We start from the raw sequence: 13,365 nt of genomic DNA on the forward strand, positions 1-13,365 counted from the left end.
ACGCCTGTAGCCCCTAAAGCTGCTAAAATACACATTTTGTTCACCGTTTTGTTTCTAGAAGTAGAGCAGGTTGGAAACCCTAAGTATTACTCTCCCAAAAACCAAGACTTCTCCCCAAGCAGAAACAATTTATGAGTAACGCATACCTACTCCCATTATGGGCGGTAAGTGTGTACACAAAGTTAAAACACAGATATACACATTCTCTCCTCAAGTAGATAATGTTTTTTTTATTTGTATCAATGAATACAATTTTGTACATGTATTAACTCTAGAATTGCCACAGTTATCTACAATAGCAACGATAAAGAAGTGCCAACCACATATTATTATAATAATTTATCCAGTTTTCTTTTAAGTGTTTTGGTTAATCAGAGTGTTTACCAATCGTATATTATCGTTTTTTGTTTGTTCCAAGTGTTATTTTTGATTACATCACTAACAAAATAATAAAATAAAAAATACTAATTTAATCAGATTAATCACTTTATTCAAATTGAGGATTTAGTTTGAGGATAAAAAAAATAAACAATAAAGAATTAATACAAAAAATTAGAATTTCTTTTTTTATTTACATTTTTTTATTAACACTATCAGTGCCGGCCTTGTTTACCTTTTTACCCCCTTGAATGCCATCATCCACTTCAATGTTAGCGGTAAAAACTCATAATCTATGTTTTAAATTATGGCTATGTGTCTAATCTGCCTGTCGCTTATCAATGACTTTTTTTTTGTATTTTATTTTTTTATTATTTTTTAAACAAACACATAAACAAACATGACAACACACGATAAGATATACAAGCATTAGTTGACAGTGCACATCCAATGAAATCACCATTTAGTTAATTGTCTTATACAGGATATACCCTTAATACCTGTTATCTAAAAACCTACACATTATGCTCTAGCTCGTACCCCCCCCTCCCGGACCCCCCATTGGATAATCCATCCATTATCCCTCGCTCCTAACCAGACACTACCATTATATGCTAGCTTTTATTTTCTCCACCACTTCTAACCACAATGTCATTTTGGATTCATTGAGACCCAAAATTCTTGCTGTAGATATTTCTTGATAGATCACATCGAGATATGTAATAATCCAGACCTTATCAATGACTTGTTTGCAGTCAACATTGTTTTTTTTTCTAAAATCGGGTTATATCCTTTTTATAGCATTTCGAAAAGCTATCGTTCTCTCGAAAATGTCCGGGAAAATAGAAAAATTCCCCCATAAACGGCATTTATTGGAATATTCTCGAATACACTAGACACGTTGTCATTTGTTGGCCTATTTATGAATCGTTTTCAAATAAACGCTAGATTATCGATAGTATATGTGTACTTATGCATGCTATAGAGGCGGGCTGAAAAATCTATTCTCTCATTTCCTCAACATCACACACACACACACACAGACACACGGCACATGCTGATATCTCAGTGAATACAGCTCTGATTACCCCAAGACTGGTAACATAGACTCCTTACTTTAGATCAGATGTTCTCCAAAAAGATTATTCCAATTCCTGATCGCCATTCCAAATATCGATCACGTTTATTGATTGATTATTGGCTGCTGTAAATATATATTCCACGCTGCATTCCAACTCGCGATGACTTCCATGTTCATCAGACGGCTTGCCAGCACAGTGGAGCCCTCCACAGTTTCAAGTTCAAGTTTCTTTATTAGTTGTCATACAGAAGTACAGAATACTTTTATACAAAATGCTTCCTTCTGTTACGCTCCAGAGACTGTGCTAGACAAAAGGATAAGTATAAAATAACTAAGTATAGCAAGTATAAAATTGAAGTCACGTACGTAGACACAAGTGTTCAGCATGTACATATGTAAAATGTTCAATGCAGAGTAGAAGTAACTGAGTTACCATACAATATACTACACAATATACTAATTACAATATACTATATAGTGCAAAGCAGAAATGGGATGAGGTACAATTTAGGTACAATTTACTTTACAATATACAGATCCAGCAGTATAATCGAATGACCTGCAGTTACACAGGGATAGGGGGGCGGTATTTTCCCATCTGAGCTTCTAGAGGGTCTGCTGTACCAACGGGAGACTCGGTTGATGAAATATGAATTCAGATCGCTAATAAAGAAATCAAACGACAATACACGTCGTCGGCACTCAACAGGGGGTCTGATAAGACGACAATACACGTCGTCGGCATTCAAAGTGTTAAAAACGAAGGTTCGAACGTCCGTATCGGCTGACGAAGTTTGAATTACTTTATTCAAATTGAGGATTTTGTTTGAGGAAAAAAAATAAAAAAATATAAAATTATTATTTTTTTTATTTAATTTTTTTTATTAAAAACGAAGGTTCGAACATCCGTTCGAAAAACCCTGACGAAGTTTGAATCACTTTATTCAAATTGAGGATTTAGTTTGAGGATATATAATAATAAAAAATAAAATAAAAACTTTTTTCTTTTTTTTTTTAATTAAAAACGACGGTTCGAACGTCCGTTCGAAGAACCCTGACGAAGTTTGAATCCCAAAAACAGGCTTCGGGGACAGCTTTACCAAACATATTTATATTATTCAAATGGACCTCAAACATGTTCCGTTGTGATGTCACAGTATGATGTCATAATAGAACATGCTAGAACATTTGTGGTGTCACAGTATGATGTCATAATAGAACATTCTAGAACATTTGTGATGTCATAGTATGATGTCATAATAGAATATTTGTGACGTCAGAGTATGATGTCATAATAGAACATTCTAGAAAATTTGTGATGTCACAGTATGATGTCATAATAGACCATTAAAGAACATTTGTGACGTCACAGTATGTCATAATAGAACATTCTAGAACATTTGTGATGTCATAGTATGATGTCATAATCAAACATTCTAGAACATTTGTGATAGTATGATGTCATAATAGCACTTTTTTTTTTACAAATGTTTTTTTATTTTCTCTTTTTTTACATGAAACAAGACAAACAATACAGTAACAATAATAATCAACAATAAATCACAGTACAATAACAGAAATAATAACAATAATGACAGTCCAGTAATTAAATCAGAATAAAAGTAGACTAAAAGACATAAAAATTATAAATACAATACCATGGGCTCGCTCTCCACATTCTAGAACATTTGTGATGTCATAGTATGATGTCATAATCAAACATTCTAGAACATTTGTGATGTCACAGTATGATGTCATAATAGCACATAACATTCTAGAACATTTATGTTCTATATATTCAACAATTCTCTCACCTTGCCGACCGTTTTGCTGTGGAAAGGAGGATGAAGGGGAAAAAGAAGAAGTCTTCAGTGGAGAAAGAGTCAGAGTCAGTGAAGGGATTGATCGGCGATGGTGACATGAAGGGGAGTGACAACAAGTGGTGGGAATTGTTGAGCCTTGACGAGTTGAAGAGGAGGGACGACAAGTGGTGGGAATTGTTGAGCCTTGACGAGTTGAAGAGGAGGGACGACAAGTGGTGGGAATTGTTGAGCCTTGACGAGTATAACTCAGTCTTGGCGAGAGCTCAAAAGGAGCGGCAAGCAAGGAGCGGCAGCGATAGGGGTGAGAATAGCCAGGGCAAAGGGAAGGAGTATAGTGGGGAGGAGAGTGAGAAAGAAGGGTGGGAAACGGTGGGGAAGAAGAGGAGGGTAAGTGAGGGGAGTAAGAGGAAGAAACAGGCGGGGAGGAACGACAGCGATGGGGGCGAGAATAGCCAGGGCAAGGGTAAGGGTCACGATACGGAGAGTAGGGGGGAGGAGAGGGGGGGAGAAGGGTGGACGAAGGAGGAGAAGGAGAGGGAGGTAAGTGAGGGGAAGGGGAGTAAGAGGAAGAAAATGGGGGACGATAGCTCAAGTGGATCAGAAGGCGAGGGTGGAGGAAATGATGTGAAAGCGCGGGACGATAGCTCAAGTGGGCCGGGAGGCGAGGGTGGAGGAAACGATGTGAAAGCGAGGGACGATAGCTCAAGTGGGCCGGGAGGCGAGGGTGGAGGAAACGATGTGAAAGCGAGGGACGATAGCTCAAGTGGGCCGGGAGGCGAGGGTGCTGGAAATGATGTGGCAAAAGTGGAAGTGATTCATATAGTGGTCAGGCTTGAGGGGGAGAGGGGAGAGGGGAAAGTAGGTAGGCTGGAGTTGCCCAAACTCATTGCCGAGCAATTAGGAGAGGTAAAGTACGCAAGAGTTTTGTGGGATGGGAATCTGGCCGTAGGGTGTGGTAGTGAGGGGCAGGTGGAGATGGCTAGGAAGATGAGGAGCATTGGGGGGGTGGGTATAAGTAAGGTGGCAAGAGTAGGGGAGAAGAGGGAGGGGGGATGTAAGGGGGTGATAGCTGGGGTACCGGTCGAGGTTACAGTAGAGCAGCTGGTGGAATAGTTAAAGGGGGACGGGTGTAATGGCATAGTTAAGAGTGCAGAAAGGATGAAGAGGGGAGCAGAGAGGGCAGTGACGGAGACGGTAGTGATTAAGTTTGAGGGTGGGGTTGTTCCTAGGGAGGTGTTTGTAGGGCGTAGGATGTATAGGGTTAGGGAATTTGTTCAGAATCCTCTTAGGTGCTATAGGTGCCAGGAGTTTGGCCATATAGCTACTACGTGTAGGAAGGGGCTGAGGTGCGCTAGGTGTGGCGGGGAACATGAATATGGGAAGTGTGGAGAGGGAGTGAAGCCGATGTGCTGTAGTTGTGGTGGGGAGCATAGTGTAGCGTTTAGGGGGTGTGAGGTGATGAAGAAGGAGGTCGCGGATTGGAGAGTGAGAAGGGAGGGTAAGTTGTCGTATGCTGAGGCGGTTAGCAGGGTAGGACAGGGCAGCCAAGAAAGGGTGCAGGGGGTTGAAGGAGGGCATTTGACAGAGAGGGTAGAGCAGGAGGAAAGAGAGAGGGGAAGGGAGGAGAAATTAGGTATTGTGGCCTTCGTGGCAGGGGTAGTTACTGGTATGGCAGAGGCTAAGGGTAAAACAGCGATGGTGAAGATGATTGTTAGGATAGCGGTTCAACATCTGGGAATGGAAGGTCTGGACTGGGAGGAGGTGTATAGCGAATTGGCTGAGGGGGCTGAGAGGGACAAAGCAGACCAGAATAAGATCGCAGGGGGCAAGGAGGGTCCCGCGGAGGGGGGCTCAGACAGGAAGTAGCAGCATTAGCTGCACTCCAATGGACAATGTAGTTGATGACGGGGTCCAGTAGAAGAAGAAGAAGAAGAAGAAGAAGAAGAAGAAGAAGAAGAAGAAGAAGAAGAAGAAGAAGAAGAAGAAGAAGAAGAAGAAGAAGAAGAAGAAGAAGAAGAAGAGCCCATAAAAAGAATTGCGGAGGGCAGTAATACGCCACGATGCGTCTACACTGCCGGAAATTCAAATAAGAAGAAATAAGAAGAAGAAATGTCATTGTGCATCTTGAGACAGGATAGACTGTCTATCCTACAACACATAGTCAAACTCATTTTCACAGAGGGCCACATCAGCATTATGGTTGCCCTCAAAGGGCCAAAGACCGTATAAATGTTAATGTAATGTAAAATAAATGTAGCTACTCATTTACATATTGTTAAACATGTTGTTTCTGTATTTATTACTTATTCAAGTTATACATATTGCATATGCATTTGCATAAATGTAAAAATATATGTTAGCTTATGTTATTTTAACAAATAATTTTAGTTTATCAGAACCCCATATTACTCCATCAATCAATGATCAAACCATTCAAGTAAATAACAAAGAAGAATATCATCAAATACAAGCTATGACATTAAGTTTGTTCAAAACCTTTTTGTCACAGTCAAGAGGAGCAGAACTAACAACTGTGAGCTGCAAAGAACACGTGGGACAGATGTAGCAGATGTTACAAAAACAAATGGCTGCACACAACCTTGCAGAGGCCATACATCCAACTAATGGAAGATAGTTTAATTAACTTTAATTAACAGATTGCAGAATGGGTACAGACAGTACAGTACAGCTCAATACACACAATTGTTAAGGGGATGCAGACCAGAGAAAGACTAAGTTTCGACTTGTTTACATCAGGGTCCCCCATTTTCAATTCGTAATGAAATTGCTATTATGTGTCTGCATGAACACACAACTGTAACTGTACTCAAAAATAACAAAATAAGGGTTGTCTCAGTTCACAACTATATTGGTCAAGTTTTGGGTAGGACTTGTTTGCGTCCCTACAGCTTCTTATTCAATTGAGCGAGATGCTCGGTTATGTCACACAGCCAGTTTGCATCTGACAGTTCAGACAATATTTCTTCAACCCTTTGTTACCTATTCCGCCTGGATCTTTTTTGTATTTTGGGCTGTAAAATTGTCAAAGAATGTCTGAGGAGTAAGTGCTTTTGGCTTTTTTCCTTTGTTACTTCATAAATACCTCAGATGTTCAACATACATGTATGTGTAAGAATGTGTAATAACTAAGGCTGTCAAAGTTAAAGCTTTATTAACGCATTAACCCACAATTATTTTAACACTGCTATTTTTTAACCCAATATTAATGTTAAAAATGATGATTTGGCCCGCGGGCCGTGAGTTTGACACCTATGACATAGACTGAAACCTGCATTTCTCAACCAAGGTGCCTTGCCTACCAGTTTGCTGTGGAAAGGTGAGTGTCCACAACAGCTAGCTAGCTGTTTTACTTGAATACTGAATGTTAATATTGAATCAGACAATATTGAATACTGATAGTTTTTAGTTCATTGATATAAAATGTCTGATATCTTATATCTGTGCTTAGGCTGTAGGCTGCACCCTGCTCTCTGTGTCTCCCTCCCTGCACGTGCGTGACCTGATGACCTCTGGCTGGAGGCTCCGTCCACACACAGGGCCCCCTGTACATCTCACGCACACACATGCACGCGCACACACACTCACGTCCACACGCGCACACCCAGCTGTCACGCCCATGAGTTATGGAGATGTTGTTCTCGAGACGAGGGGCCTCTCCCTGAGTTCATCTGGAACCAATTAGCCCCCCTTCTTCTGACCAAGCACACACACAGCCTAGCACACACACACCACACACACACCCATATTACACACACAGATACATATACACACATACACCCCTCCTCCTCCTCTGTATAAATGACATGTACTGTGATGTATTCTGCCTTCCTTCTTCTACTGGTGCTGCGACAGGATGTGCCCGCGCGGGGTGACTGTTCTTCTTCTCTGATGAATAAAAGCTCCGTTTGAAATACTCCGTGTTCCGCTTCGTCTTTCGGCCGACTGGTCCACAACCCATATCAATTAAGAATTCACGAGGGATAGGAAATCCCTAACAATACTGAATGTTAATATCAGACCATATTGTATGACAGTGAAGTTATTGAATCTTTTTGTAGCGTCTCTTTTCGGTGTTGCACTTTTTAGACAGTCGCTGGCTGCGCACTTGCCTCACAGCCGACTGCACATAGAGATCAATATTATTAAATGTACAGCTCCGAGGACGGCTTGTTTAGGTGAAAATAAGGTTGTAGCTCATTGTCTACCTTACTACGATAGGAAATTCGAATATGTGAATATCTTTCTAACTTTACCTAAGTCTCCCGATTGCGATACAATAAAGCGAATCTTCATCACAAATCATATTCTCAAAATAATCTGACGGGCAGATATTATTGCTGGCGGACCTATTTCAGCCTACGAGCTGCCTATTGCCGACCACTGAATTAGGATATCTGTATAACGTGCGTTTAGTTTTGGATTCAAAACAAAATTCACAACAATACTTAACAACATGGCACCCCTAAGAACCACCAGGGTTAAAAATCGCGCTGAGCCATGGATGCACACTGAAATACCGACCGCTATGAAAACCAGAGACAAAAAATGCTCTGAACTTCATAAAAGTCAGACAAAGCTTTCCAAAAGCTCAAACAGTGAATTCCAAGCCCACGTGGTTGAACTAAAAATTCAAAGAAACAGACTAAGAAATAACGTAAACACCATGATCAAAACGGCAAAAAAAATTCATCAATGACAAAACTGAGGAAAACAAAAACAAACCACATGAACTTTGGAAATTACTCAATAATCAACTAGGCTGCAGTAAAAAAACTTAAAACCAGATTCTCAAACATAAACATAAAGACGGACAACACGCTCATCACAGACAAGCTGGATGTAGCCAATTACTTAAACATTTTCTTCACAAACATAGCCACAACACTGGTAAACAAACTACCCTCCCACTCAGGGCATTATGGGGTAGAACACATAGTAGCATACTACAAAAACCTAGGGGTCCGCAAAGACAACTTCAAACTGGAAATGGTAACAACAGACGAGGTACTCAAAAAACTGAGCGCCCTCCAACCTAACAAGGCCACTGGACAACATCCCCTCCAAATTCCTCACATCACCCCAGTCATCACACACATAATAAACCTCTCCATAAAACAGGGACACGTCCCCAAGGACTTCAAAATAGTGAGAGTGACCCCTCTGCACAAAAAGGGCAGCAAATTAGACCCAGGCAACTACCGCCCTGTTTCTATTCTTACCTCCATCTCGAAAGTCATGGAAAAAATAGTCTACGAACAGGTCGAAAAGTACCTAGCGGAAAAAAATCTAATCTACGAATTCCAATCTGGCTTCAGAACATCCCACTCCACTGACACATGCCTTCTCTATTTGAACGACCAGATCAAACAAGAGGTGGACGCGGGCAAATACTGCGGCATGTTCATGCTGGACCTACAAAAGGCCTTCGACACTGTCAATCACTCCATTCTGATTGACAAGCTAAAAGCTATTGGTTTTGATAGTTTATCAGTGAGCTGGATGCAATCCTACCTTGAGGGGAGAGAACAGATGGTGGAGGTAAACGGTACTCTATCCTCCCCCCCTCACAGTGAGCTGTGGTGTTCCACAAGGAAGCATACTAGGACCGCTACTGTTCCTAATTTATGCAAATGACATGTCGTCAGCTTGTGACTGCAACTTATTCTTGTTCGCGGACGACTCAGCCCTGCTGGTCTCTGACAAGAACAAGTTGCAGGTTGAAAAAACCCTCAGCTCAGAACTCGGCAGAATCTGCACCTGACTCGCTGATAACAAACTATCATTACACCTGGGTAAAACAGAGTCCATTCTCTTCGGATCAAATAACAAACTCAGCAAGACCGACAGCTTCTCAGTTACAGTGGGTGACAATATTGTCACAAGGAAAGATGAAATTACATACTAGGGTCCATCCTAGAGGCAAATCTTTCCTGTGACAAAATGGCATCCAAGGTAATAAAAAAAGTCAACCAACGAACTAGATTCTTGTACCGGATCTCCTCTCTGGTAAACAAGAATACCCTGAAGACTCTGGCAGGAGCACTCATTCAAGGGTACTACGACTATGCTTGCATCATGGTACCAAAGCACGTCAAAGGCGCTAAAAACAAGATTACAAACATCACAAAACAAACTGGTCAAACTACTTGACCTTACTCCTAGAACCCACATCACCCCTGCCCACTTTGACTACCTAGGATGGCTTAGAGTAGACGACAGAGTACAGCAACTTGCAATGGGCCTGGTCTACAAGATACACTATACGACTAAGGTACCCATGTACATGTCAAAATACTTACCAAAGGTCAGTGAATACCACGACCACAACACCAGAGGAAGCTCAACAAATCATGTTAAACCCAGATTCGGCTCAAACAAGGGAATAAACACGTTTCGCAATTATGCCACATCAATGTGGAACGCCCTACCCAAAGCTGTAAAGGAATGTGAATCCCTACCCACATTCAAAACCGCTCTAAAAGAGCACCTACGGGAGGCTGCAATTCGAAACTGGCCACCGTAAATGTCCAAACCCCCCCACCCCCTCCTAATAGACAGTCTCCTCCCCTCCGTATGTATATATTCTCTCCCCACCGTATGTATATTTCTCTCTCACCCACCCACCCCCTCCTAATGTACAGTCTCCTCCCCACCGTATGTATATATTCTCTCCCCAGAGTCCCTACCGTATGTATATTTCTCTCCCACCCACCCCCTCCTAATGTACAGTCTCCTCCCCACCGTATGTATATCTTCTCTCCCCACCGTATGTATATTTCTCTCCCACCCACCCACCCCCTCCTAATGTACAGTCTCTTCCCCATCATATGTATATACTCTATCAGGATCTATGGGTAACAGTACTGTATATTTGCATATCATATGTCACAAATGTAACAGTACTATATACCTGTATGTCATGTATGTCCCTATGCCATAAATGTCATGATGTCATGTATGTTGTGTATGTCATAAATGTCACTATGAATTGAAAATGGGGGACCCTGATGTAAACAAGACAAACGTCTTTCTCTGGTCTGCATCCCCTTAACAATTGTATTGAACCGTACTGTATTAATTTGTACCCATTCTGCAATCTGTTAAATAAAGTTCTCATTCATTCATTCATTCATTCATTCATTCATTCATTCATTCATTCATAGACAACACTATTTGGGACAGACCATATTAGGCTATTACTTCACATAAAATATCATGTCTAAATGAAATGCACAAAACAAAAAATGGATGTATCATAACATTACCCTGGTATAGATCTGTATGCATATTTATGTATTTATTCATAACGTTATACATATTCATTAACGTTAGATTGTGCATGGCTTTTACATTGAAAAAGGTGGTAGCTAACCAATAAGGGATTTGTATATAAACAAATACCATGGGGTATTTGTCAGCGATCATTTTCCTAGTGTGTTTAACTATAAGAGCATTTGAAGGGAGGGATGCTCCCTCATCACTTTCATTGTGGACCAGTCTGTTAGTGTTTATTTAAGTTCATTTAACTTAACTGTGTATGCAACTAAACCAAGCTGAGATTCAGTAAAGTAATATACACTCTATATGACAGCATAATAAAATAACAATTACCCTCTCTCTGCCTGACCCCAAACACCCTGAGTCTGCAAAAAAAAGTATAGAGCGGCAGTTGGATCCTAGTGCATGCTAGTTTTGTTCATTGTTGGGTTATTTGTGCTTCTTGATTATAATTATAATTATAATAATACATTAATCAGTCCAGAAGGAATCTTCCAGATTAAAACAACTTGCATTGTTTACTGAATGTTGATGCATTTCGTAAAAGTCATGAAATGTAGGACTCAAATCATACAACGTCAGTCAAAGATGCATCAATATCAATAACAAGAATCATATAGGATGGAGTAGAACCTAATTCAACCAGCGTACGCAATTGCAATAATGGAATGTTTAATTTAATCATTGGTAAAATGCAAGACAGATTCTGAAATTATGCAACATCAAAATATGCATATCATGCTATTTTCATAATTATAATAACTTTGCTTATAATAAACCAGCTGACTCTCAGAGAAGAGAACGAGTTCATTAGAAATCTCACCTTTAGATGTATAGGAGTTCATCAATTAGATACGCGATGACAACTTTGCGTGCAATTGCAGGTTGTGAAGTGGACTGCAGAGAAAGAGCAATAGTTGCGCCTTGGCCAGTTTCTCGACTTTGTCATATTTTGAGATGTAAAACTAAAATGTCAAACATGTCCACCCTGTACTTTTACAAATATACGATTTAGCTACACATATGTCAAGTTGCGGTGTAGGTACATCCAGGCATAATGCTGATTAAAGAAATAGCTTTCGCTGTATGGATTTAGGAGGTTTTAGATTGGTTAAAACGGCCCCATATGATTTAACGTGGAACCAACCAGACGAATGAAAGGACAAACGCTGGGGTGCGCTCAATTGGTTACAATGTGACGCCCGGATATAACAGTTTTACCTTTGCCGCAATATCATACAGAAAGATCCCGCCCGGTGAGGCCACACTGTAACACTAAACAAGCGCATCATTGGTTTGTTGTGGTAGTGACGATGTGGCACATGCGAGTGGGGGCTGTAGTCCAATACACCAATAGCGGCGGTTGCACTCAACGAGACCGAGTGGGCTCCAAAACTACAGCTTCGGCCATTTGTAATTGACGAAGTTGAGTAGTGCTTGCATCAGCGCACGGGAACAGCACTTAAGAAGCTGTCAACTTCCTTAGTTTAAAGTGCATAATTGTCAGCTTTTAGGTCAGTCATCACTCATATACTCAGTGCAAACATAGTTGAATTCAAACGGCCAGATGAAACTCTTCATAAGTGAAGGCAACCCACATTGCGTGAAGGTGTTAGCTGCCCTAGAACTGACTGGAGTACAATGTGACGTTCAGCATGTCAGCCACGAAGGTAAGACAGCATGGCTAGATTACCGGTAGATAGATTGCTGGCTAAATACCGATGTGTGATTGTCACCTAAACGAGTGCTGGATAGTAATCCGCGGGTTTTTTCTTGTCATTGTGTTGTTTTGATATTTTGAACATTACTGTATGACCTATTGGTAGCTCATTCTAGCTAACAGTTAGCTAACTAATAGTCAAAGCTGTCTGACAGCTGGTTGTCATTATATTGTATTAAATAACACCACCATCATCATCATCATCATCACTTACCCGTGCCTATAGCTATAGCTACACCTTAGAACTAACCAGAAAAGCCTAACCATCACTGCATTGTTTGTCTCGTTCCAATACTATTTCTTCCAGAACAGCATTATGCACCCTCTTTGTTGACTAGCCTCTGAGTATGCAGGTATAGGGTTTTCCTTTTCTGTCAGCATCATGCCACTGCACCACATACACTGTAGGAACTGGAATGCACATTATGTCAGGTCTCATTTGGGTATAAAAATCAATGATTAATTGAAAATGGGGGACCCTGATGTAAACAAGATGAAAGTCTTTATCTGGTCTGCATCCCCTTAACAATTGTGTGTATTGAGCCGTACTGTATTGTACCCATTCTGCAATCTGTTAATAAAGTTTTCAATAAATCAATCAATGGGTCCACAAAATCGGTCTCCCATTCTTTGTCAATGAGAGACACTTTCCTTGGCCATGGATAGCCGGCTATTTGAATTCCCCAGGCCTCTTTTTCCTTCACAGAATAATAGGCTACTTAGTCAGTACTCTAGTATAAGTCTTTATTTATTTGTCATCAGATTAACACGTACACACATGCGATGGGCGACCCACAGGAACACACACACACATGCACTGAGTCACTGACAAAATGTTCTCTGCACCTCCCCTCTCTCAACATACCAAACATTCCGGAGGAATCTGGAATTCATATGACCATCTAGGCCTACATTTTGAGTTCATGTTCTCGAAGAGTTTGACTTGTAGATGGAAAATAAACTTTCTTATAAATAATTTTCTTATATTCTATTCTATTATTTATTATTATCTAATTACTATTATTTCCCCTCCCCGATGCTGCTATGACACCTGAATTTCCCCA

At 40.7% G+C, this 13,365-nt stretch overlaps 1 protein-coding gene across 1 annotated transcript in view; it reads left to right on the forward strand.

Moving 5' to 3' along the window:
- The first annotated feature begins 12,014 nt into the window (after positions 1-12,014).
- The window catches only part of mars1 (methionyl-tRNA synthetase 1), a 46,729-nt gene continuing 45,378 nt past the window's right edge, over positions 12,015-13,365 (forward strand). Inside the window, exon 1 of the mRNA XM_084316422.1 lies at positions 12,015-12,251. Within this exon, the coding sequence (XP_084172548.1) occupies positions 12,149-12,251 (103 nt within the window). The 5' untranslated portion in view covers positions 12,015-12,148. The remainder of the gene's footprint in view (positions 12,252-13,365) is intronic.

Source organism: Notolepis coatsorum, assembly GCF_963971535.1.
Source record: "Notolepis coatsorum genome assembly, chromosome: 6".
Classification (NCBI taxonomy): Eukaryota; Metazoa; Chordata; class Actinopteri; order Aulopiformes; family Paralepididae; genus Notolepis; species Notolepis coatsorum.